General features: G+C 32.6%; 1 protein-coding gene across 2 annotated transcripts; it reads left to right on the top strand.

Moving 5' to 3' along the window:
• On the top strand, positions 1–27,990 carry LOC113396313 (beta-1,3-glucosyltransferase). Of its 2 annotated transcripts, none has more exons than XM_026634211.2 (11): positions 1–141; positions 6,879–6,926; positions 22,034–22,143; positions 22,413–22,604; positions 22,765–22,913; positions 22,981–23,170; positions 23,319–23,454; positions 26,665–26,818; positions 27,036–27,145; positions 27,348–27,514; positions 27,620–27,989. In XM_026634211.2, the coding sequence occupies exons 1-11, from the start codon at positions 132–134 to the stop codon at positions 27,773–27,775; spliced, it is 1,422 nt and encodes a 473-aa protein (XP_026489996.1). In that variant the 5' UTR covers positions 1–131; the 3' UTR covers positions 27,776–27,989. The 2 variants fall into 2 exon arrangements, with proteins under 2 accessions (XP_026489996.1, XP_026489995.1); XM_026634210.2 differs by lacking the exon at positions 1–141 and adding an exon at positions 6,652–6,715 and having other exon boundaries at positions 27,620–27,990.
• The last annotated feature ends 1 nt before the right edge of the window (position 27,991 follows it).

Below are 27,991 nucleotides of genomic sequence, written 5' to 3' on the forward strand. Positions count from 1 at the left end.
CTTTTAGTTGTCAAAAGTTCAAAATAAATAAAAGTAACATATAAAAATAATTCAAATGGTGGAACGCAGCTAGTATTTCTTAAAAAAATACATTATAAAACATAAATAGATGATCTAGCTTTATTTAAACGATGGGTATTGGTGAGTATAAAATAAGATTCATATTTTTTTCTACAATAACATTAAAAAGTGTTACCGTATGTTTTTTTTCGGTAAAAAACCGGCGTATGACTTCAGTCATAATAAAAAAATATATCTAATTTTGCACTGATTATCTTTGCTATGTTGTTAATTTAACTGAAATAAAACAAATGATGCACCTATTTAAATAAATATGATTAAAAACTTTAGAAGTACAAGTTTTTCTTTCTTTGACTTAGTTATTGAGGATGTAGTTCTGTTCAAAGATGTTAGATAATTTTTTTTATTTATCCATAAACTGTATCCATTATTATACTTCGAAAAGTTTTAAAAGCATTGTATTCTAATATATACGCTATCAAGTAGGAATATCCAGTCGTAGATTTCTTTATATGGCCTATGTTTAATTGGTAATTTAATATAATACTACCACCAGATTGTTATGTAGTCTCTGCCATCAAGAATTGCACTCAGTAGTTTCTCGTTTTCTCTATATTTATTTTTTATTTATCCAACTTTATTAGACTATTGTTGCATAGCCTGTCAAGTACAGACTGCAAATGAAAGTGGCTGATGTATAGGTGTATGATATGCATAGTCAGTGAACTGTATTTACCTTATAAAAAGTTTGTTTATTCAATTCCAAAATATATACTATAATTATACTTCATTGTATAAAAATGTTCTTCCTTTGACCTTTCCTTCCGTTTACTGTGACTTATCCTCTTCATGAGATTCAGTAAAAAAATTGTTTCATTTTTAAGTATTGAATCTTTTTTTTGAATTTTTAATTGTTTTTAAATATTTATTTATTAAAAGTAGTTGTAGTATTATAGGTTTATTTTAACTTTTAAGAAAATCTTGTGTTTATATTTAACCAGCACTTGAAAAGAATGTCTATAAAATATATATTATGTACCTTGAATAAGAAAAATGTAATTTATATACATTGCTATAAAATAGGTAGATAATTTACTTTTAGAAATCAATAATGAGAAGTCATTTGACTTCCTTCTATACAAATTCCTTTACTGTTCAGGCTGTTCGTCTGTGGAACTCTCTTCCTGTTGAAGTAAGACATGCACAATCACTTGCTTCATTTAAAAGCATCCTCAAACCTTACTATCTTGCAGTGTTGTATATTTTCGTGAGAATTTTAGTTTAAAATTATTAGATAATAATCTGATTAGATACATACATATAAATGTATGCATGTTAGATATCAGGTACTATACATTATTTTATTTTAAATATATTATTATTTCACTGTTTATATCTGCCTTGTACACCGTTACCTCTTTCTATATCTATTTCTTTCCTCTACCTTAAGGTTGCCTGGAAGAGATCACTGTTTAAGCGATAAAGCCACCTCTTGTGCATCTTTTTTAAATGTGACTAAATAATGTGTTTACTAGTGTACAATAAAGAGTATTTTGATTTGATAGTTTTCTTTTTAATAAAGCATTATAGCGTCATTTCAAGTAATCATACTGCCTGAAATATTATTGCAGTTTTTTTTTATTCATCCTGTTTAAAAATTAACATAGTTTAAATATTCATTAGATTCTTTGGAGAGCACAAATATTAAAAGACTCAAAGCACCTGAATCTTGACTGATGATTGCTGGTTCTATCCCAAGAATACCTGCCAGCCATACTCAATTTTCATGTACTCATGCAGTACAGTAGTACTATTTATGTTTATCCACCAACACAACAGAGCAGCTTAGTGTAATCAGGCTATCATGAATATCCTATCCTTCTAAAAAAATATGTCTTTCAAGCCAGCAAAGCCAATTGAAATAAGATCAGATGTATTGTAATTATTGTTAAACCTTAATGAGAGAAGCCCACACCGCAAAAAAAGGGCTACAAATATAACTACAAACAAAATAATGTAGTTTATTCATTACAATTGTAATGGTTTATTAGGCAAGGTTTATAAATGAGTTTCTTAAACTTATTATCTAACGTAACAAAGTGTTCTGAAAGACATTGTTTTCTTTTAATACAGAGCTTACTTTGATAATAAAACACAGTCAGTTAATTGGTGTTTGTTTATTTTAATTTTTATAGAAAAGTCAACATATACTTTTTAAAATGATTATGTCCATGTGAGTGATTTCCTAAATGAATTTCATAGGCATCACTCTAGACAATTTTGTTTTAGTTCTTTGATTTTTTACAAATATTTACGGCAATATAGGCGTAAATTTGCCTTTTAATTAACAGCCTAGACATTTTACTAAAGGGCGCCATTCAACCACCTTTTTGATAGAGACGCGCCATTACATCTTCCATTCATAGAATAGGGACTCTCATGTATCAAATATTTATATTGATAGTTCAAGATGGAACATAATATAATATTTGATTAGATGCTAAATATTTATAAAATCGCACCTTTATTTCTACTTCTATTTATCACAAACCCGATTATGTTAACTCACTCAACCGACTCAATATGGTCTTGTCGGTCTTACCCTTACAGTGTTTTTTAAGAAACTGAAGGCGCGAAAGGGGGGTACATCTCGAAACGCCAAAGGCCACTTAGTTCCGAAATTGTTGATTTTAAGGTTAGAATTACAATTATTTTTTTTGGTAATATCTCAGGAACAAAGAATTATAAGTTAGGAGTCAGATCGAGAAGACCAAATAGTGCTAGAGATTTGGGCCTTTTTAACCAATTTAAAAAAAAAGGAAAATCTAAAGCAGTGATTCCCAAACTGGTCCAGGTGGACCCCCAGGGGTCCACGGGAGACTTGCTGGGGGTCTACGTAGGCGTGAATGAAAAATGGGGGTGCATAAGATGTTAATGGGGGTCCACGAAAATTTATCTGCTTTTGATAGTAAAGAGCAAAAATGTAAGCATAGTTTTTATAAGGTCCTACCTACGTTGTTTTAAGTATCTAACAAAGCAGATAATATTTTAATAAGGCAAGCGACTGTTACTTGTCCAAACTTGCGTATTCGATATTACGCACAATTTCGTGTACAGACTTGCAAAGCACTATCCGCCCGAGAATGCTTAATGCTTGTTCAGACATGAACTTGATCACCACTATAAGTACTTGATGCCAAAGGTACAAACAAATTTTAATTTAGTTCATATTTTAGTGTTTCTCTCAAACTGTGGTTACGGACACATGCCAATAGGTGGTCCACGAGAAAAATAAATTTGGGAACTACTGATCTAAAGCTTGTTTTCCTATTCTATTAACAGAAATGAATTGTCTGAGTGTCAGTGTCATTGAACAGCGCTGCTTAATAAAGTGGATATGCGTTTCATTGAATTAGTGTTGCATATCGATAGTCGACTATCGATAATCGATAGTCTATCGATAGTTAAGGTGTTAGCGATAGTGTCGATAGGCTATCGATAGTATTATCACGTGGCAATACTATCGATAGTATCGATAGCTCCTCATGAGCAATACTATTGATACTATCTATAGTATTGCAAAAACTATTAGTTTTAACCTAAACTATCGATAGTATCGATAGTTTTGTACTATCGATAGTCAGTAATTTTTCGATTGTATTACTTTCTCATGATAAGTTATTTAGTAAGCCATGTAACGACAAAATAGATGTGTAAAATTTACATAATTGCATACGACCGTCGATGTCCAAACTCGCACTTCAAAAAAAATACAACAACAGAAACATTAATGAGAACTTTGACTTCGTCATTATCCTTTTCTCAAAATTAATTCACTGACTATCGATAGTCCAAAACTATCGATACTATCGATAATATCAATAGTATCGCTGCTACCAATAGTATTGCTTACTATCGATACTATCGCCGTTATCAATAGCATAGCTCACACAAAGCCATCGATAATATCGATAGTATCGATAGTATTCAAAACGATACTATCGATATCCTGAATAGTTTTCGAGGTCAACTATCAATAGTTAAACTATCGATAGTTCTGCAACACAGCATTGAATAGCTAATTAAGCTAGTTGCCTGCGTCATATATACCTAATAGGTACTTTATAATGGCAGTATAGACACTGACGTGCGAATTAAAAGCTTATGAGCCATTGGCTGATATTTTTTTAGACGTATCGCTCTGGAATCCTCTTATTAAATTATAAAAATAAATAATTTGAAAAACCAATGCAATTTGTTGCCAATTTTATTGGTATAATTTTATACATAAATTATGTATAAGCATAATACGTATATTATGTATAAGCTTTTATACATAAAAGTCTTTTTCAATTTTATTTTTATTTTTACAAATTTTTGAATTTTATACAATCCTGTTGAAACCGAAATATATATTGCTCACAAATTGAGTTTCTACGCTGTGTAATAATCGGTTTTATAAGTATTGTTTTTTACCTTTACATAAAACATTTGTATTGAAGGAAAACTACAAAGAAATACCTACATATATATATATATTTTTAGGGCTAGGTCCTTCTGTTCATGCTGACATGTTTACTAATGTTTTCTAACATATATTATGAATCGCATACTTTACAGACCTAGGCAAGACAAAATATTAGAATAGGTAGTATTATAAAATTATAGACGTACCGTGAAGAAGAATTTAACGTAACTGCCACGCTTTCCTTCACGTCTAGTTTAAAGTACATCAAAGTTTATATTAGACTTCAGTGAACACTGAATATTCACGATGTTCTAAGAAGGCTGTTGTTTTCTTTATCTTTTGCGTCAGAAGATTTTATTATGAAGAATACTGATTTTTTTTATAATTCAGTTTAATTACTGATTATCAAATTATTCATAAGTTTTACCTATGGCATACAAACCCCCCAAACTCTCATGAGGTGAATTAAAAAAGTAGCCTATATATTTCTTCGGGTCTCAAACTATCTTCATTCGAAATTACATCAAAATCGGTTCAGCGATATAAGCGTGAAAAGGTAACAGACAGAGTTACTTTCGCATTTATAATATTAGTTTAGCTTTATAGAAGACGTTCGGTGATACGAATTAGTACGAGAGCCGTGGAGTTTGTTTGCGATACAAATGTAAATTTTAGGTATAGTAATTTTAATATCATAGGCGGCGTACAGCGTGCCCTCGGATAAAACGGCCTCGCACTTCCAAAAAAGGACAAAAGTACATTTGAATATGTTATCTCAGTTTTGGACAGTTGAAATTTTTAATTTAATATCATGTAATGTTTCTTTTGTATACCTACTACATATCATATATTTTTTTAAATATATTTTTTATAAATTAAAAATTTACTTGGTGGTAGGGCTTTGTGCAAGCCCGTCTTAGTAGGTACCACCCACTCATCAGATATTCTACCGCCAAACAATAGTACTCAATATTGTTATGTTTCGGTGTGAAAGGTGAGTGAGCCAGTGTAACTACAGGCACAAGGAACATAACATCTAGTTCCCAAGGTTGGTGCGCATTTATGATGTAAGGAAGGGTAATATTTCTTACAGCGCTATTGTCGATGGGCGGTGGTGACCACTTTCCATCAGGTGGCTCATATCCTCGTCCGCCCACCTATGCGATAAAATAAAAATGAAGGTGATCATGTCTACAGTCTCAGTGAAGATATTTGCAGTGTTATATAATATTAAAAGAAAAAACATTCACGATTTGTCTCCGGGTTGGTGTTTGATGCCACTGTTTGATATACATATATACCTACCTATAAAACAAAGACAATACTGTAATTTAATAGGTGATTTTTTTATATATAATTATAATATTATAACCTAATTAATATTATTATAACTTAGGTCGGACCAATGAAAATTTATTTGGTTTGTCTATCGAAAAATTCTGAGTAACAGCCCGGAGTCTGGAAGGAGGAAGATTGTACAAACCCGTGTTTAGAAAGCTTATAAAGCCGTTTATCATGCGCGAACTGTCTTCGGTCGTGACGGATTTGCGGATCGGATTATAATTGTGAGAGAATGTGTACAACTGTGCACCTTAACAAATACCCTGGGTTACATGGTGTCCCTTGAGATAGGCTGCTATGTTTGAAATCGGTCAGGACGAAACCATCCCGTATGGAACACCGTAAGAGTATCCGGCATACACTCTACACAATGCATGTAGTCTTCTAATATTAGTCTTTTAGGGTACTTATTACTATTCGAATTATGAAAGGTATTAAAATGATCATGGTATCATCATTAGAATGACTTATTTTTATCTTATTAGACCTTATTCCTAATTAATATAATCATCTGATTAAAACCGAAAATCGATTAAACGAGCTAAAATTTTGGTTCTTCTCAAGCCCGGGTTTCCAACCCGACTTTTATTCTGACGCTCCACGTGTAAGAGTCGTGCTTAAATATTGAATTTAAAAATTTGAATATATATACAGGGATTCAGGGTAAAGCAATTGCTATGCTGTTGCGTCGTATACAGTTGATAAAAAAATTAATGTTTAATATGAACAAATGGTAATATTACGTTATAATAACATATATGTAAGTTCATTGCCTAGCGTCTACGGTATCGGCACGGTGAATACGGTAAGGGCGGCAGTTTCGTTTCGTTCGTAGGGGGTACAGAACGTTTCCCGCGCAAATTCCCGCCAAAATGTTTGCGAAAGGTAAAAGACGCGTTCGAATTATTTTGTTCTTAGTATTTCGTGAATATTCTATATAATAAAAAACATAAAGTATAATTTAAGGACATTATTAAAAGTTTATAATTTTATTTATTTAATTTCAGTTTATTTTTTATATTTTATTTTTATTTATTTTTTGTTTCAGTTACGGCTTTGACGTTATTCACTTTAATACAAACAGCGACAAGTTTCGGTAAGTTTTGAATGTATAACATTTTTATATAATGGTAATTTTTTTAATGTGTAACAAAAATTATTGCGGCACAGATTAAACTTGTAGATTTATTGTTTCTGTTTAACGGTGTACTTTGTATTAATTTGAAATGAAAATAACTACCTACGGAATAATTTTGAATTGATATCACGCATGCAAGTATTAAACAAAAATTATTTATTGAAAATATTTTTGCTGTAATGAAATGCACTGTGCATTAATGAATGCATAATAGTGTTTTCGATTTCAAATTATACAAGCAGAAATTACTAATTGGATTAACTTAAATATTTTGGGGTAAATATAAATATATAAGTACAGTAAAGACACTGTAACTGAAGAACAATGCAGATATGAGACGCACACTGAAGTGTCAAGTCTAGTTTACCTATGTAGCTTGTTTAAAAAAAACCTGGTTTGAGGTTTTTTGTTGTAACTCGAAAAAAAAATTATAAAACCTCGGCCACACTAAATAAAATTAGTAAATATGAATAAAATTCAGAATCAACAAGAATAACTTATATTTATTTATTTTATCCTTTTAGTTTTCATTACCTACAAAATGTTTCCAATATACATAGGTTCGGACACGGCATTATCGATTAGTAATATTTTTTTAACACGTTTCCATTCTCACGCTATTGTCGTTTTTTATTGGTGTGATATTTATTTAGAGATATATTTAAATGTGGAATTATGAAAAATAAGCGCATTATATAATAAAAAAAAAATACAACTTTTGAATTCATTTATTGGAATAAGGCTTCTTTTTTAATCTGTTTAAGATTTACTAATAATATTTTAAGTTTAATTGTCTGCAGCGGGTAATTTTCAAATTAAGAAGATAAACTTATTGCAATTCAATGTCCGTCAATTACTTGAGTTATAAGATTAAATTAATTTCATAAATAGATTAATTTGATTTCAAGATGTCAAGTCAAGTCAAATTAATATAAAACTTTAAATAAAAAGGTTATATTTACGATTAGGACTGATTTGTTTTCAATTAGTGAAATGTTTGCATAAAATCGGTTAAGATGCGTTACATGGCTTCTCCTTGGTTAGACACGATGACAATGCCTAGATAACAAAGACGATTACGTATCGTCTCTGTTATAGATTAGACGTTGTGTACTAATTCATACACTAAAACCAATCTTCGTTGAGAAGCAGCGCTATAATATAATATAATATACAATTCCGATTTTCGATTTTTGAATATACATATATACTTGGTTGGTCTTGTGACCAGTATAACACCGCTGATTTCGAGGTCCTGGGTTCAATCCCTAGGGACTGATATCGAGTTATTGAGCTTTGGAATGCACGTATCGTGTAGGGTTTACCGTCCCATCAGATTATGAAAGTTAGGGTATTGAGAGTGCCTGTGTTGCGCTCACCTTACGCGCTGCGAAGTTTGCTGGAATCTCTTGAGATTTGCCTATATGACGGAAATTGGTCAGGAGGACATCACAATTTGGTACTTGCCATACAATTCTTCTCATCGATTTGACTTTTGGCGGAGGTCGTATGTGCCGTCGAAACGCGTTAATGCCACGGTTAAAATCCTACTAAATATAAATGTTTTAATTGTTTGTGAATTGTGTAAACTTATCGATTTTTGAAATGTAGTCTAATCTTCATATTATGGTAATGACTTGGAACAATTTTTTTCTGACGGTTAATTGAATAATTAATATCTTTGTAATTAAAATCTTTTCAGCAGCTTTCGTGTCTATATTTACGTCTAACAATAAGTAGGTATATACAATGTCGATAAAAACAAACGATTAGGAGCGTGGTGGCTATAACTCCAATCTCTCTTGTTAAGAGGCATTTTAAGGAACAGCTTTGAAATATACAGAATGTTTTTTTATTAATATTTCCGCCTTCAAATGAGAAAAATAGTCATATAATTAAGGTTTATTATTTACTTAAGTTATAATAACAATAACTTGATAATACTTAAAATGAGACACAAATAACTTTAGTCATAATTTATTGACATGAAAATTTTCTTACTTTTAACTTTACACTTTTGCACAAAGACATCGGCGAGAAATGATTTCCCGGCCAGTCGAGTTATATTAAATTGAGCGTCGTACGAGCAGACTTTATACATAAGTTTATTAATTTAATAATCGCGTTTTCATACATGAGATCACGTGACCGTTTATCGTCGTGTATCGTTGTGACGTCATTTTACTGATAAAACGAGTAATTTAAAATATTAAAAGTATATTTGAGGTTAAATGTTGCATGTTTTAAAAACTAGTAAATTTTTTTTTTTAGATAGAGTATGGTATTTTATATATTAAATATAATTAGCACTGTTTAAAAGTAGGCATATATATATACTTTATATTGAAAATTTGATTTTCTATGTAAACATATCAGTCCTAATGATCTGATTTTAATGAGGTATCTTCGTATATGTTTATTTGTTTTAAGTCCTTTTATATATTTTCCTTCATAATTTATAATAAGACTAACGTCTTGCCCAAACTTCGCTCGAATAGCATTAATTATATAAACATGTAATATCCCGAAATTTTATTCAAAAATGTTTAAGAGGAAGAATAATGGTAGTATTCTTCATTATTCTCAGTGGCATCATCAGCGCCGCACAAAAGCATGTAAGTTCTTCCGTGAAAATTTTGAAGTAAACTTAATAATTGTTATTCTTATTAAACTTTTTAGTAAACGTTACATTACCTATAGTAAATGAAATGTGTGTATTTTTTAAGTGTTTAGTTCCCTAAATAATACCTTCAGCAGGGTTCCTCCTATATGACATTACTGGGTTAGCTACAGATTAAAAAAAAAAAACTCTTATTTCGTATAATTACTAGCACATTCAATAAAAGCTTCCGATTTATTAACTGTTTAACATATAACCTTATTTAATATACACACAATATGATAGTATATTTCCTTAATATAGTAATTATCCACAAATAGTTTCCTGCGATTATATTGAATATATACACAGACGAACTTCCGGCGTATAGCTCATAAATATGATGTGTATACATTTCTAAGCCCTATAAAATATACTGACGCGAAAGATCTTTCGTAAGCTTCTTACACGCGAATTTCCGGCGAAGCAGACATACGGAACCAGATGCTATACACATACGGAAATATTTACGCCAATAAAATACTGTCGATACAGTCAATAGAATTTATTTCAGCTGAAGATTATGATATAAAAATCGGCAGCTACTAAATATTTCTCTATCCACACTGTGGTCTAATTATTTCCTAATATTAAGGATCCGCCCGTTAAGTTCACATATAAAATATTACATACTATCTTTCCAAGGACTACCACCAATTTATATTGGTCTTATATTCTACCGCAAAGCAACAATACTTTGTATTGGTTTATTTCAGTTTGAAGTTAAACACCACTCACAAGAGATATCATATTTTTGTCTTCAAGCATGGTGGCACATTTGCCATGTTATTAATGGTTACAATTCTTTACGGCGTCAAATTGCCAATGTCTATGGAATTCGTGACCCCATACCGGCCTACCAAATTTATAAAAAAAATCGTTGTCAAATCCTTCAGTTATGTCATTATGATTTATGCATTTTGTCTTCATCTATAGTGAACCATCCTCCAAAAGACATTGTAGTTATTTAATTGTCTTTAGTACATACAACATCGACATCCATAAAAACTGACATTCATTTGATTTCAAAGTTTCTCAAATTGCTCTTCAAAGCTTATTTTGGAACAGACCGTTCGGTCGGGAGATCACAGGAATAATTAGATAGATCAAACTTTCGCTTTAATTTAAGCTTCACATAAAGCCGATTCTAATCGAAAAGAGAATAAAGGTAAACAAAAATCTTAATTTACGTAGTCCATACAATTTGCTACAAGCTTTACGCGCAATTTTTTCGAGAATCCATGATTAATATCACAGATTACATAAACTCTCGACCAATGATATTGTCTCAATCCTATCACAATTTTTGTTGTCTTTTGTCTTCTTGTGTTTGGAAAAGGTCATGAAGGTAGCCTTCCTGACATCATTTACAAGACAAGTTGATAGGATAAACTTGGTTAATTAACTTTCTCTTCGTATAACATTACTCGGAGCCTGGGATAGTAATGTCCCGTCAACGTACGCGACGAAAACCGTATGTGTTATGAACCGGAAAGTTTGTATGTCCCGAATTTTGATGGATAAACTTAATTCAATTTGAAAAAAGAATATAGGTTTTGGTGTAACGGGCAGTTTTGTCCTTTCTTCATCACAATGTCTTCAGGTCGTTTATTTATACAAATATCACGGCATTATCGTGACAAATATATTATAGCTCTCATTACAACATCAGAATGCTCTAAGTATTGATAGTACGATTAGTATTCAAACCTACATGCATTAAATTTGAATTGGGTGTACTAATTGTTTATAGACCTATGTTAGAGAACTGCTAATTGAATTATGTTATTATTGGCGTCATTATAAATTCGCATTAGCTTAATCTAATATTCACTATGTCATATAGTCAAAGGCAATAATTGTTAACTATTTATAGCAATCGCTTGTTTTGAATATAAATTAATCAAAATTTATTTTTTAATTATTTTAAAATACAGGCATAGACGTAGTGGACTGTTTGGTTGACTACCTTTGCCTTTTCGATGATACATAAAAGAGAAACAAAAGACATAATAGAAATACATGGTTGAAAATGAAAGGAATTCCAAAACGGCAATTACATCAACTGCCACGACACTATGCGTTTCCCTTATATAACAATCTACGATCGAGCTACTCCTTTAATGAATACATAGTAATCCAATCACATAAGCATTGATGACTTTGATTATTTATAAGTCTAGACTGGTCAAGTTGAGACAGCATAAAAACAAATTGTGGACAAACAGTTGGACACTAAGTACACGCACACGAAGATAATGAGGTTGGCTCGTTTGTTTCATTTCTGTTCTAAAAGCCATTGAACTAAGAATTTAATTGACATCCTATCTTTTGTAGTGCGACATTCAATCTATATATGTATATATAATCTAAGGTATATGAATTTGCCGAGAGAGAGTGCCTAGATGGTCCAGTGAGCCGAGATGGCCCAGTAGTTAGAACGCGTGCATCTTAACCGATGATTGCGGGTACAAATCCAGGCAAGCACCACTGAATTTTTATGTGCTTAATTTGTGTTTATAATTGATCTCGTGCTCGAAGGTAAAGGAAAACATCGTGAGGAAACCTGCATATGTTTAATTTCAACGAAATTCTACCACATGTGTATCCACCAACCCGCATTAGAGCAGCGTGGTGGATATATGCTCCAAACCTTCTACTCAAAGGAAGAAAAGACCTGAGCCCAGTAGTGGGAAATTTACAGGCTGCTAGTGTATGTTATGTACGTAATATGAATTTAAATTCTGCTGTAAGATAGATAGACATAGTACATATGTTTTAATATGAAAAATATTGCAATATATTGCATCACATTATTTACAGGAGTACCTATATATAAAGTTTCAGAAACAAAAATATTAATATGAAAGTGCTATTTCTTATCAGTTCCTTTTAAAGTTAAAACAAATAGCGAGCGGAAAGTTACAATACAGTTCTTACCGACATTATAAAGTGTTACAAACAGATTTCCATTAAATGGATTGCCATCACTTACTCGATTGCTTTTAAAATTCCACACAAATTTTAAATGAAACTAGTGTTGTCCGTGGCTCTGTCTTTAAAATATCTTTGCTATAGTAATTCTATATTATTTGAGAATTATACTTTAAGAACGAACTTTAGACTGAATGTAGAACGATCGTGTAATGTCAGAAAATTATATACAACGTTGAGTATTATTATAATTGTAATATTAAAAGGTACATGATAGTTAATGACATCCGATATTTTTCTCGAGGGGAACGCGCGGGTTGCGGGAAGTTTAGTCATCGGGAATGTTGCTCTTATGTAAATTTTGTGTTGCTCAATAATGTATAATGTATATTACACTAACTTTTCTGATCGTACATTAAGATGTATTATTTCTTTATTAAATTACAAAAAAAAATAACTGTATTCCAAGATTCTGCCAATGTACTCCGTTTTCGCCTTAGCTATCACGTTTTTGAAGGACCTAGAGGCAGAGTTATATTCCTTTCTGAATGCGCTGCTATTTACATTACGAGACGCCGATGCGATAGCCCAGTCTTGGTAGCGTTCCCATTTTCGGCGTGAAGCCGATTAGCAGAAATGACCAAACCAGGGCTGGAACTTGCCTCTGGGATGTTCCAATTTTTACCCGGGGTAAGAGAGAAAAATCGTATTGGCAGGAGAGGATATCTGGGTCTCGGTAACAAAAAGCAAGGCCGGCTTCGCCGTCTCAAGGTGAAAGTGGACGGCGTTCAATTTGGAGTTGAGTCCCCTTATGTTGCAAAAGTCCACAGTGAGGGTGGTAGTGGTTGCAACAACAACAGTGGCGAGCGCAAAATTGCCCCCCTCAAAATTCGGAGGGCAGCCTGGGCATCCCTGCTCAGGTGGTGTACGTACTGAGTATGGATGCCCAGAGAGGGATTCTCCACCGCAGTCGCTGATGGTATCCTCCTGGGGTAATAAAACCAAATTCTGCACAACCATTATATTTTGGGGGGGAGGGGGTCGGGCCTCCAGGACTCTCACATACCGGACGAAACGCGGTAGTATAGCTACCACTTTACGCCGATTTAAAGTGAGAGAGTGGTACTTCCCCGGGCGTGCCAGCCCATTCGGCTGCAACCCGAAGGTATGCAGTGTGGCACTACCACTTAAAGCATATTATCAAATAAAGTCCTTCCGTCATGTCTGTACGTCATAAACTCATAAACTACTTTGTACGTATTCACTAGTGGACAAAATGATTCGTGAAAAAGGTTTAAAAGTATATATAATTCATTATGATTTTTGATAGTTAGCAATATATTTTAATATAAATTCTATGTAAAACTGAAATCTTCATTAATATTAATATGACCTTACATTTACAACAAAATATATAAATATTATTTAGACATATTTTTTATGTATGTGCCATAGTTTTAGCAAACATTAAAGAGAACGTACGAATATGCCACAAAAAACTCTTTTATTGTTCTAATCTCAAACGAATATCACCAACTTATAATTATATGTGAGTTTAAAGAAGCCGGGCATTAATGAAACTGCGTTTTACTCGCAATAACTTAAAACAGTTATAAAAGAGTACCAAAAAACGTGCAGGTACAGTTTGTCCTTTATGAAGGAACTCGGTAGGAGCAACTTTTAAAGCCTCGGTGCCGTATCTTGCATAATTTAGCGTGTGTACTTTGTCAACTTAGTATGTAGTCGGTTCTTCTAGGTACAGTAGGTGTTGTTCAGTGCATCCTTTGTTTGTCGAGATTGTTCTAGCATTATTGCGGATTTTGATGTCGCCACGCTTCAAATTCGCTCCGTGTATGAGTTTTGTTAATATAGCAAATTTGGTTTTAAAACGCTTGTAAAATTTTCGGCTTCTTACAATGTTGTTTTAGTGTCTTTGTTTTATATTATCTGCAGGGGTTTTTATCCTTATTTATTATGAGAGCAATTATTGTTCTGATTTGTAAGTTCTGTCCAATCGCGTACGAGTGTTTTATTATTTACTTGAAATTGAATTTCTTTATTTATATTATAATAATAATATGTGTACAGTAGTGTTACCCACACAAAGAAGAAGCTTATCATCAATCGGCTTATGTTGGAACTCGGGGAAGCATACAATGATCCCCATAGTTGGACGCTGATTTTGAGTGATCCCCTTAGAGGGTACCATACCGACAACAATGAAATCTACAAATAAGTCGATGTAATATAAAATGAATATGACTTACATTATTAAAGAAAATATTATTATAAATAATTACTTAAATAATAATAAATAGTTAACTAGATCAATGTCGAAGATATTAAATACATATTTAATACTGATGAGTTGATTGTAGGAGACCAAACGGTGCTTCATACTGTTAATTAACTTTTTAATTTGGTAGGATATTATTTTGAATAAAAATCTTAATAGCCACCTTAGGTCCTTAATACATATTTAAAGCAATATATTCAAGAAAGAAACATAATTATAGGGTTTTCAATGTAATTTCTCGATAAAATTCGTTGTACTAACGGCTATAATTAAAGCCGTAATGCTATTGATACGTCTATTTAAAGTAATTTTTAGTACTAGCTTTAAAAATAATTATTTAATAAGTATGGTTTGATATTATAGACTTCTACAGTCTCACTAATAAATATTTTTTATCGGATAAATTAGGTAGGTACACACCGATTTCTTTGATTATATTCTCTAGCCACTGGTTCAGCGGGTACTCTATTAATTTATAATGATTAGAATAGAAAATGTTTGTAAATTTTATAATTGACTCACTTCTATGACTGAGCTAAGAGTGATTCTCATTTTGAGAACGATTGGAGTTGATCACACGATGATGCTCCAATGCGGATTAAAATGTATACATATGTACATTAATTACTAGCTAGTGGTTAGTAATAATACGTCCAGATTTTGCAAGATTAAAAAATAGAGTTTTATCCCGTCCCGATTTTGCAAGATTAAAAAATAGACTTTTACCCCGTCCCGATTTTGCAAGATTAAAAAATTGAGTTTTACCCCGTCCCGATTTTGCAAGATTAATAAATTGAGTTTTACCCCGTCCCGATTTTGCAAGATTAAAAAATAGAGTTTTACCCCGTGATAAATTTTAAATAGTGAAAGTAAAAATATAATAAACTCACTCAATAAATAATTAATTAGTCAGATGGTTTCTCCGCCTAATGTGTAAGTGTTTATCTCTGGGAGCATATTATTTAAGGATCTTGTAATGTCGTAATTTGGAATCTGTGATATATCTATCTTTTAAATGTGAAAGTAACTCTGTCTGTCTGTCTGTCGCTCTTTCACTACTAAACCAATGAACCGAATTTGACGAATTTTGGTATGAAGTAAACTTGAACTCCAAAGGAAGGTCATGTAAGCGTGCAAAAACAGTTTTTAAAATATTAACAAACACAAAATATTAACAAATTATGTATACAAAACTTCCTCGTTTATCGCTCTTTTTATCAGTGTAAACCGGATCGAAGTAAGCGGATATATAGACAGATGCTTTGTTTTATAGTATTTATAGAAAATTAATATGTTATATGCATATTTGATGACGATTTTATACTTAGTATCTTTTTTTCTACTATATGTAGACTGAGGGTAAAATGCGCCATTGATGGTATATATAAACAATCTAAATTAAAAAAAATGGGAAATGAAACGTTATTTTTAATTAAAATACTTGGTAGCAGGGCTTTGTACAAACCGACCTGGGTAAGTTATTCATCAGGTACTATACCACCAAACAGCAATAATTAGTATTGGTGTATTTCGTATGGGGGGGTTGTATGACAGTGTAATTATAGGCACAAGGGGTTTTCGATTTTAGCTCCAAAGGTGGATGGCGCTTTGTCGTTAAGGGATGGTTGAGACCACTTTGCATTAGATGACGAATGATTCAGTATTCTTATTTAAACAAGTCCCACTATTTTATGAATACGAAATCATTCAATTCAAATAAATCTTTTTCAAACTTTTTCGACAACTGAGATATTCTCTTCTTTCCATTTCACAATTCCGTCCAGAAATCAGAGACCAATTCGCATCAGTAAGTGCATTTCGAGAAACGGAGTTGAAGCCCGGTCGAATCAGAAACTTAAATCTGATAAAAGGTAGTCTTATTTGAATTTCCGTTTGTAAGTAAAGAGGAAATAGTGTATTGGAATCTTTTGGGTAAACTTTCTTAATCCTACTTCGCTAAAAGTACGGCTTCGAATCTGATGCGGGATTGCTTTGAAAATTATTACTCTGTAATTAATTTCATTTACTTTTGAAATTTGAATGTAGTGTACTAGATTTGTGTATCAAATTAGTTAGTAATTTATATAATTAGGTAGTTAGGTATTTTACTATTTAATTAATAGGGGGTAGAAATATTGGTTATTATTGTTATTATTGGTTATTTATTTAACATCCTAAATAATATTATGAATTTGTTAGCGATTTCACGTGTTAACTATCAGTGGGTGGAAACTTTTGTTATTGTACTGTTTTCAAAAGTTAAACAGTTTTGGCTCGATTTAATATGGACTGTTGCCACTGAAAGCAGCCGTCACTAGAAGTGGCGGTTGGTTAATACAGCTATGACAGAATTTATCAGATATATCTACGGAAAAATATATAATATTGAATATTACATAAGGATGTTTTTCTATATTTCAAATCTCTATTCTATAAATTGACTTCATAATTCAGGACTATCTAAGCCCTGAATTCGTGTAACGTATTGTATAAATAATCATTTACATTAAGCGAGACCGATGTGACGCTTGGGTTCTCTCAATAAATGTCCAATACATTCGAATACAAACGATTTCATAGACGTTTGAACTCTCATTCCATTACCAACTACACCGAAACCTTATGTAATAATAGTTTAATTTCGGATACGTAGATTTTTTTCAATAAATTTCAATTTACTGTAATGTGTAAAAGCGATTTATACATACAGCTAATATCTAACTAGGGGTCTGCCCTAAGATCTCTAAGATTCAATATTAGTTAAATCATTGATGAATTTTTCTCAAGATATTTACAACGAAACCCTAGTATTCTTGATGCATTCTCTTCCTCCATCCCTCCTCCTGCCCTTATCCCAATCGTTACTTGGGGTCGGCACAGCATGTCTTCTTCTTCCATACTTCTCTGTCAGACGACATCTCACAAGTAACATTATTTCTAACCATATCGTCTTTCACACAATCCATCCATCGTTTCTTTGGTAAGCTTCTTTTATTTATTAGATAAGCCGATATGTCCAACTATGGCTAACCATATGGTTATACCACGTCAAACGAACAATCTTTGCCGATGATTGCGGGTTCATTTCTGAATTTTCATGTTCCTAATTTGTGTTTATAATAATATTCATCTCGACCTCGGCGGTGAAGAAAATGATTACGAGGAAGTCTGTATGCCATATGAATACTCGTGACATGTTAATTTATTCGTTGGAAAGTATCCACCAAAGGGATTACCTTTCATTAATATCGTATAAATAAATTCAAAATATTATTAAGACGGTCTTTTTTAGAAACGTTTGATCTCAAGATAAATAACTATTAAAAAAATACTATACAGGTGGTTTCCTTGTAATTTGTGCATGTGTGAGTGCCTATCATATTACTTGGACTGACAATACTACTAATACAATACTAATACGAATAAAATTTCAAGCGCTCGTGTTTTAAGTAAAGTAGAAAGAGGAAAATGTTTATTCGTTTCTATTTAAGTAACATAATTGAATTTATATTCCGTTAGACCTCTTTGTCTTAACACAAAAACACCTTCCTCCTAAGCCTCGCGTCAAATTGAAATCATTCGTTCCTTATAAATTCGGCATCGAATGAAATCCCACAGGATCTCGTCGAATCTACGAGCTCGAATTATTGATGTGAGCTCTCAGCCAGCAGCGAGTGTGCAGTGAGTTTCTCGACAGATTTGTGTGCTCTGATTGTACCGAATTTGAAGTGCATTGTCACCTGGAGACCTCGTGCTGTGGACGTTTCTGTCTCATCGTACTGTTTAAATGTGTAACGTTTCTATGTCTAATGCCGTTACTTTAGAGCTTACGTGAGTGGCAATTATATGCGTACACATATTTATTTTCACTGGTATTCATACAGTGGTCCAAATCGGTCATAGTCATTATCGAATATTTCAGAAAAAACATTCGTAAATAGCTGACAGAGACGGAAAAAAATCGGTTGACAAATAGAGGAGAAAAAGATACTAAACTGTTTTGTCTTGGTCGATTTATTTATATAAATATTCCGTAAACGAACTCCCTAAACGGTTGGAAAAAATTCGATAAATTTTTATGTTTGTATTTACGTCGGTGGATGGTTTAGATTGAAACTGGTATCTTGTTATATGATCAGGAAGTTGACAAAATTCTTATTTCAACTGGACGAAGTTGAGAAGGACAGCTAGTATATATATATTATTTCCTCAATATGTGACATTACAGCTTAATACTGATAAAGACAACAATCTATCAATATATACATTTATTAACCAATAACAGATAAATATAAAATTTTAGAATGCATTCAAAATTTGTAAAAAATTGCAATTTAAAGTTGAGGCAGTCTAACCAGAGATTCAGTTCCATCGCGCAGCGACAGTCGCCGTTATCCCGATAGATTCGGATGAAATTCGTCCATTTGCTACGATGGCGACGAATTATTAATGCTCCCAAATGCTATTTGCACCTTATCCAGGATTCAGTTGGAAAAGTTTCAGTAAAATTGAACTAAATTGATTTCGCTGTGGCAATGGAATATCGAATGACTGTAGTGAATTTGTTATTGGAACTCGATGACACGTGTTAGTTCCGACTATTTGTGTTTCGAATTCATTTGATATACGTTATTGTCAGTTTTATAAAAAAATATTCATTCGCTTTAAGTTGGAGTGAATTTAAATACAAACCTTCAGCATATTTGACGATAAATAAATCGTTGAGCAAACACGTTCGAATAAAACGTTAAGTCACTTTATCACTCTCGGAACATTACGTTCATTCTCTTTATCCGCGACCGGCCTATCTCTGAAAGCGAAATCCGAGTGGGATAAATCCGCGAACTGAGAGCAGCCAGAGTTCCCTCAATGAATAATGCAAACGATCACCTGAGGTGCGAGACATTAAAAACTCATTGCAGTTCTTCATGGTACGTATCGCGGAAATGGATTCGTAATGAGCTATCTCCTTCATTTCATTCGATGGCTGTTTTCGGATAAACTAGACGATATCCAGAAATTACGATTCGTACAAAGATTTGAAAAAAAAATACATCTTGATACATTAATCTTCTAATCGTTTCATAATTGCACTATGGATGTGTGAGAACGTTTACCAGGCTTTTAAATTAAAAATATATACATGATTATAATATGTTTATTTGATTTTACAAAGTATATTATAATGTTGTATTACAGACAAATCTATTAATAAACTGCACCCAACGTAGAAGCCTCAAATCAATTCATAACAGCTTCACCTTTTTTATGTACTATTTATGACTAGGTTCCCGTCTTGTTAATTTTCTACTTTTTTATCAATACACTTATATTTTTGTATAATTTAACTTACTTAAAATTAAACACTAGTTTAGTATTACTAATGCGAACGCTGAATTAAAATCTGAAAGAAAAATATTTTTTTGGTGAAATTTTCGTTCTGATTTAATGCACAAGCATAGTTTCATTCAGTCCTCCAGATTTGTCATTAAGTTTATTGTTTTCCAAAAAAATAAAATGCAAATATGACTAAGAATGACTGATCAAATCTTCTCAACGGGATTTAAAATTTTAAATTTGCCTTTTCAAAACGTTGTCATGCAAAAATACTAGAACCACGTCACGTTTCACTTGTACTAGTAAAATTTATTGACACGCCTTCAAGGTTCCACACGCGAAGTTTCCTCACCATAAATCTTAGGCTAACTTTTAGATTGCACTAAACTTACCGACGTTATTATCTGCTGAATAATTCATCAGCATCGGAGCATTATCATTACGTTTTTCTCACCTCGCATTAATATCGGTATCGATTTGTTTTGAATATTTAGAAATGAATATATATTTATGAATTGCTGGCATTTATCCTCGATGCTTTGGGGAGGATCTTTCACACTTTATTCCGTTAAGATGCTATTAAAGATGTAATTTATTCCCTCTGTGTATTCTCAAGTTTAAACTAAGAGCGATAATAACTGGGTTTATATGCTGCCAAAAATGTATCTAGTAAGTCCATTTAGAATATCATGTAACAATAATTATACTTTGTACTGATTTTTGAAATATTAACAAAGTTTTATCTTTGTTTTTATCGCTATTTTTTAAATGACGATCAAAACAAATTTAGTAATTCAACCTAATACTGAAAGCTCATTAGTCACCTATGCCATAATTGGTTTCCATCGACCAATTAAAATCAATCTTTCATAAATTTGGATAATTAGGGTCTTAGAAATCGGAGAATAGTCTTACAAAAAATGTTTTTTGGGTTATCGATCATTGCGATTAGTATAGATAAAATTTTACAATTTCTTGTAAGAAACTTTGTTCAAACAGTTTTGTGCATGATCACGTTAATTGTATTTTCATAGACTTTTCGTGTAAATTATTCAAATTATTTTAATGTTTTTTATCAGAATAAGATTTAGTAACTTATTTTATTAAATTGTCGAACTATTAATAGAGTTTATCGAAATGCTATATTTTCAAATCAATAACAGTATCTACATACCGTTCAAGTTCTCCAGCTTTCTAATCAAAATCTATATTTCAATTAGCATCTCCTCTGGGATGAGTTATCTAAAATTGCCTCGGCATCATAATTCTCAATCAATAAGCCTATAGACTGCGGTATCGCATATCTCATGCCGATACATCATTGAGCGTACCCTAAGTTCATGTACACCTGATTAATAGCCATGACACGTGAACCTCTGATTGATGATTCCAGCGGGGCTTCGATCGACGTGCGAAGCTATTTGTCATAATTTGATGATAATGTCGTTACGTCGAACACGTTATCTCCTTTAGGTAATGTAAACACACTGATGATACACCGTTCGTTTCTTTGCGACGACAGGTTATGTTAAACAATTTGCTTCCACGTACAGTATTTTTTTTATATGTAATATATAGGTTGCGAAAATTCATAAAATTAAAATATATCTATTATTAGTTGTCGCTCGCGTCTTCGCTTGCGTTTTCATCAAATTCGGTTAAGTGGTTTAGCCCTGAAAGCCGTTTTTGTGTGAGTGTATATTTTTATTTCCAAGCAGCATTACAATCGAAATTTATGGATTATTGGAAACTATTTTTCATTGGATTTATTTGTATTTTTGGTGTATGCTTCCTTTTTAGCTAAATGCGTTGTTTTATCAAGTCCAAAATAATTTTCAGGTTCAAGAAACGTTGTATTTACTATAGTTAGTCAACCAGAGCCATATCACGCAAGTGTCGCAAGTCGCCTAAAACGAGACTTAGAAAATCAAGTCAATGAATTAGAAAAGGTAATAATTGTTTTTTTTGCGATATTTGAAATGAAAAAGTAAATTCTAAAAACTTTAATTGAAATAACAAAAGTATTTATATAAGCTGTTCTAAGAATTTATGTACGATTTGAAGTTTGTTTTACTTCTTAAGATTTTATAATAACTATCTTAACTGAATTGTAACATAAATAAAGCGAGATCTTTTGTCGGTAAAGTTCAGTCGTTACTTGTGACCAAATTTACTAGGCTTTGTATGATATAATATATACAGTGCTTTTATATTGTAGCTTACACCAAAAGTCTACATAACACATGAAGATATACCCGTAGCGGGGGCTTGGACGATAATTCCTCTATTGAGGCCCTTAGTCACTAAATACAAAAATACAGATGTACGATGGGTTCTCTTTGTCGAACCGCATACTGCTGTACGTTGCAGTAAACTATTTGAAGCTTTAGCAGCAGCTGACAATCAGAAGGTAATAATTAGATAATTGGTAGTTTATATTTCTTGAATTCTTATTTTGAAACGAGTAAATAAAGCCTGCCAGTATTTTACACATTCTATTCATCTTGAATAGCAGAGAACTTAAGAGAAAATTCAAACCCAATGAATTGAAAATACTCTTTTCTTTTTAGGATACAATGTGGATCGGTTACCCTCTAAGTGATGATGAACCAACAATTATACATCATTTTGCCTTTTACGAGGATTTGGAAGACGATGGTGGTTTTGTGTATCCCCATTTTGCAAATGGTTTCGCGATGAGAATAGAATTAATGGACAGGTAAGACTTACGGTAGAACCAGGTTAGAGAAATGTCAAGGTTTGTAATTTATAAAAAATATCAACAGGCTCGTAAATCAAATAGAAAATGACGAGAGGAAGCTGGAAGCAGATTTCTCTATTGATCCTGCGTTCGAACTGGCACAACTCGTGTATGGGGATAGCACTAGTCCAGGACCGTTATTGACCCCTGATCTGAGCTTCTGCATTGTTTCCGGAGATAATTGTGCCACATATCCTAGACAGTTTGATATATGCGTAAGTTATATCATTTTTGATTCTCTTTTTAAATTATGTTGAAATACATATATCAATAAGGAATAAGCTAATTGGTTATACTTCTTAGAAAGTCTTAAGGTTTTTACAGTTCATAATCCATAGCAAACTAAATATTTTGTCCTGGCAGGGCAGTCCTATTGCTGAGGACTCTATATATTTTGCAGTGAAAACTTGGACAGGTTTCCACTCTACCAGAGCAAAGGTGGTGAAGAAGACTTGGGGAAAACACGTGACACATCTGCAATTCTTCAGTGATAAATCTGGTAAGTTTGAAAATGTGTTCTTGTCTTCGGCAATTGACGATGCATAAAATTTTTTAGCACGAAATTTATTATTTTTATATGAATTTTGTTGGGTTCATGTGTGAGTTTCTGGGTAGGTACCACCCACTCAACATTACTGCCTTTCATCCTACCACCAATCAGCACTACTTGGTATTAAGTGTTCAGGTTTCAAGGTAGCAATGAGTCAGCCAGTGTAGCTACATAAAGAGCATAACATCATAGTTCTCAAAGTTGGTGGTCAATTGGATCCATAAGAAATGGTATTTAAAAAATTAATATCGATGAGTGGCTTCTTAAAAATATATATATTAGTAGTGATTGTGCGTCTACGGCAGAGTTCAGATTGTTATTAAGATATTGAATGCATTTTATGATGAATTAACGATCATTTAAGTCCACTTTAAGACTTCTGACTCAGACTGCTGACATCGTTTGAAATTTCTCTGTGCATAGTCGAAAATATCGTATCATAATAATCATAAAACGCATTATTTTAAAAATTTATCTATTAGATTTCGTTAAACTTAATGATTAAACGCTTTGAAAGTTAAAAGACGACAGGTTAACTCAAAGGCAAGTCGTTATGGAGATAAGACTATTTAGCAATCCAAATGTCACGAACTTAATCCTGTCTTTGTAATCTTAGAGATCTAATTCTATTGCTTTGTTGTTATACTCGTATTTATAAAGATCCGGAAAATGTTGATCTTAGTGATACGTCCAACGTTAACTATTTGACAGATTAAATCAATGATTGCATCATTGATTTATCGATTGGATTCGATTTCAATTGCGTGATTTTTAAGTCATTTTGTGCTTCACACAACCACTTTGTGGAACCATTTTGCGCCGACGGATTTTCAGTACTAATACGATTTGGACACCTTCAAGAAAAGAGCCTACTCATTTCTTAAAGGCTCACCTCTAAAAGCCCCCTAGTGTTGCAGATGTTCATGGGTGGTGGTAGTCACTTTCCATCAGATGAGACTACTGCTTGTTTGCCACATATTTAAGCTAGACGAAATATACGGTTTTAATGTGTTTATTAGGCATATAAAAATATATATATCCGTTTCATTAATACCTAAATTATACTACAAATAAAATTACAGATATTGCCCCATCAGTAACTTTATCACATATGCAATTGTATGAATAGGCTATTTTTAAAATCCATTTTATATTATTTAGTAGAGTTTAAGGAACCCAGTAAAAGTGTTTTTTTAAATTCTAGTACATATTTGCTAAAAAATTGCATATTTAAATAGCGCGCAAAAACGCTACTTTGACAATATGGCGCTGTAATGGGGTCGGTGACGTCACTTGCCTGTATTCAAATCTCTGGCACATATAATTCACATACAGTAGGCAAACGAGGTTAACAAGCAAGTGTCGTCATCATAAACCCGACCAATCAGGGGCGTTTTGTGTCACGTGACAAACGTAAAAAAAAAAAACATTTATATTTATAGATTTTTGAGATAAATTAATTATTATTTTCAATTTTCGTTAATAAATAAACATTTATTAACGAAACTATAATAAGCTCATAATATATACTGATTACAACAATTGACATTTTATTTTTCGCATTGTCAAATATCCTATTATGCAATAGTATATACATTTAGTCTTTGTCATATAGTACATTTTTTATCGTTTCAATTTCGACTATGGATCGAATGATCGTTTTTAACTCTTCCTCTCTTAAAATGCAAATCAAAACAAAGAGATTAATCTGGACCCCCGGTGATAATAAGTTTTACAGTATGTATATATGATTATCCTCTTATCCATGATTTTTACCCTTAAATAAAATCGTTCAATATACTGCGTGCTGCGACCACTGTCCTTCAGCTTAAATATTTCCTGTCGTACTTTTAGAGTTTTATGTAATTTTCAATAGTGATATATAAGATATCAGGAATGTTAGATAGATTAGAAAAACAGATTATGATAATTATTTAAAAAAATAAGAATATCGGATAAGTGCAAAATCTGTGTCCGTGCACTGGAGTTTCCTCGGTTTCTAATTTAATTTGAGATTCACTAACATTTGCAAGAAATATGTTTGAGTTACTTGTTCTACTGTTATTGTAGTTCAACTGACGATCTTCACCTAACACTTTATTTTTAATGTAACAGCGTAAATGTCCCGCTACATCTCATGAATCTCCTTTCTTGGAGTTTGTGGATACATAACTGATAAATATTTTATACAACCGGTCCAATTTTTCCTTACAATGTTTTCTTTCAACACCGAGCACGAAATAAAGTATAAAAGTTGTTATGGTTCGAATGTTTTTTAAAGAACTCGTGATCTTCGGTTGAAAATCTACATTTAATATCCATTGCACTATCGATAGCAATTATAATTTTTATAAAGGTTTAAACTTTTAAGACTTACGCAGGACTATCTTATTGTCTCAGTTCTTAATGAGAATTTCCATAAATAGAATAATCACTGTCAGTCTGGTCTTCTACGTTCTTGGCTTTTAAAATTATAAATATTGTTGTATTAGTGTAGACTAAATAAATTATAAATATAGTACATAGAAAAGTATAGTTAAGATTTGTGTGTTATGTATATGGGTGCTCACTAATTCAGTAGCGGTTGTATTTTCGACGCAATGCACAAATGTATTCTTGGTATTAGAAGTAAAATAATTATTTTTTTTTGGGAAAAAAACGTTTTATTTAAATATATATAATTATATATATAGTCTACCCGACGGACTGGCGAATAGGCAATCTGATAGTATGTGGTAGCCACGGTTCATAGACATGATGCAAGAAATATTACCCATTCCTTACATCGCAAAAACGCCGCCAACCTCGGGAACTAAATAATATCCTTTCATCTGTAATACTAAATTTTGTTGTTTAGCAATAGAATTATATATATTTATACATATATATATATATATATATATATAAATAGATGGGTATGCTCAAAGCCCTATGGTTTATAGTGTGTATGACTTATAGTAAGTACCTATTATAAACTTACTGGTGACAGCACCAAGTTTTTTTGAAGTGTTATACAGTTCAGTGGAATGTTCGTTGTTTATATATTTATTTATAACGCAGTTGATTATTTACAATTTCACACATTGTCATATTTACTTTATCCACATTCCTGTTAAAATGACTCGAAAGAATGAGTATCAGCGTAAAATGTTTCTGCAGATCCTGAACTCCCTGCTGTAGATATCGGTGTGCCAAACACGAAAACGGGCCATTGCTTAAAAACGGTCACCATTTTAAAGGAAGTTGTGAAGAGAGTGAAAGATCTTCCAAACATCAAATGGATATTTCTTGCTGATGATGATACTATTTTGGGGTATGGAAGTGCCACCGTTTTTTTTTTGGTTATGTATTTGAAATTTGAATTGTGCGATTGTTGAAGATGTAAATTAATATGGTTAAATTATATATATGTATAAAATCATGAACAACTTCATTATTATTTAAGTAAATAAGACATACGTGATTTTCTGTAGTAATATATGTTAATTTTTCCACTTTTTCCAATGAACAAAGTTAATTTAATTCAAAAGTGTCCAGCGGCTGTGTGAATTGCTAAGCTGCTTTCGAGGCGGTTCCGACATCACAGTTCTCGGAGAAAGATATGGTTACGGATACGGCAAGAAGGAGACCGTTGGTAAAGGTCAGATATCAAATTGTTCAATCTTATGGATTCCATTAGCTTTTACTCTGAACGAAACAAAAACCTTTGGATAATGTCTAGTTTAAAATTAACAGTGCACTAATTAGAAACACTTAGACCATATATACATACATGTCCGTTCCTAATGTGATCATCGATCGGTACTGCTACCCCAGTGTATATTAAATCGGACCGTCCCAAGGCTACGACTACATAACGGGCGGCGGCGGCGCGGCGCTGTCGCGCGGCGCGGCGCGCGCGCTGTCGGCGTGCGCCTGCGCCTCGCGCGCCGCGCCCGACGACATGGCGCTCGGCGCGTGCGCGCTGCGCAACAACGTCTCGCTCACCCACTCGCCGCTGTTCCACCAGGTCGGTTTCCGCTTTGAATTCGAGCCTTAAGGATGACATGCTCGGTAGCCTTCGTATTTGTAAAATGATACAATATTTAAGATTTTAAGCATTTCATTTATCTAGGCACGTCCGCAAGATTACCCGCGTGAAGTGCTCGCACGAGATCGCCCGGTGTCCTTCCACAGGCACTCCTCGCCAGAACCGCTCAGGGTCTACGCTACCTGGTTCCAGCATGATGACTTAGCTCTTAAAAGGAAAAAGAATAAAGATGAATTGTAGTTACTAGAAAAATATTTGTTAATTATCTAAAGTTACAGTAAGACTTGTTTGAATGAAATGTTATTTAATAGTTCCTGAAATATTTAAATGCTTGAACGAATTTATACATTCTCGTCTTAAATATCTATTTCGGCTTTCAATTACTTTTTAATTTTAGAATATTTAATGTGTTCAAAATATTGTTACAAAAAATCATGACAAATCTACATTTCAAGC

The sequence above is a fragment of the Vanessa tameamea genome, chromosome 8, assembly GCF_037043105.1.
Source record: "Vanessa tameamea isolate UH-Manoa-2023 chromosome 8, ilVanTame1 primary haplotype, whole genome shotgun sequence".
In the NCBI taxonomy this organism is placed as follows: Eukaryota; Metazoa; Arthropoda; class Insecta; order Lepidoptera; family Nymphalidae; genus Vanessa; species Vanessa tameamea.

Coding starts and splice junctions, on each gene's coding strand:
- LOC113396313 (XM_026634210.2), top strand. Junction 6,927..22,033: donor ACAAACAGCGACAAGTTTCG/GTAAGTTTTGAA, acceptor AATAATTTTCAG/GTTCAAGAAACGTTGTATTT. Junction 26,819..27,035: donor GATGATGATACTATTTTGGG/GTATGGAAGTGC, acceptor TTAATTCAAAAG/TGTCCAGCGGCTGTGTGAAT.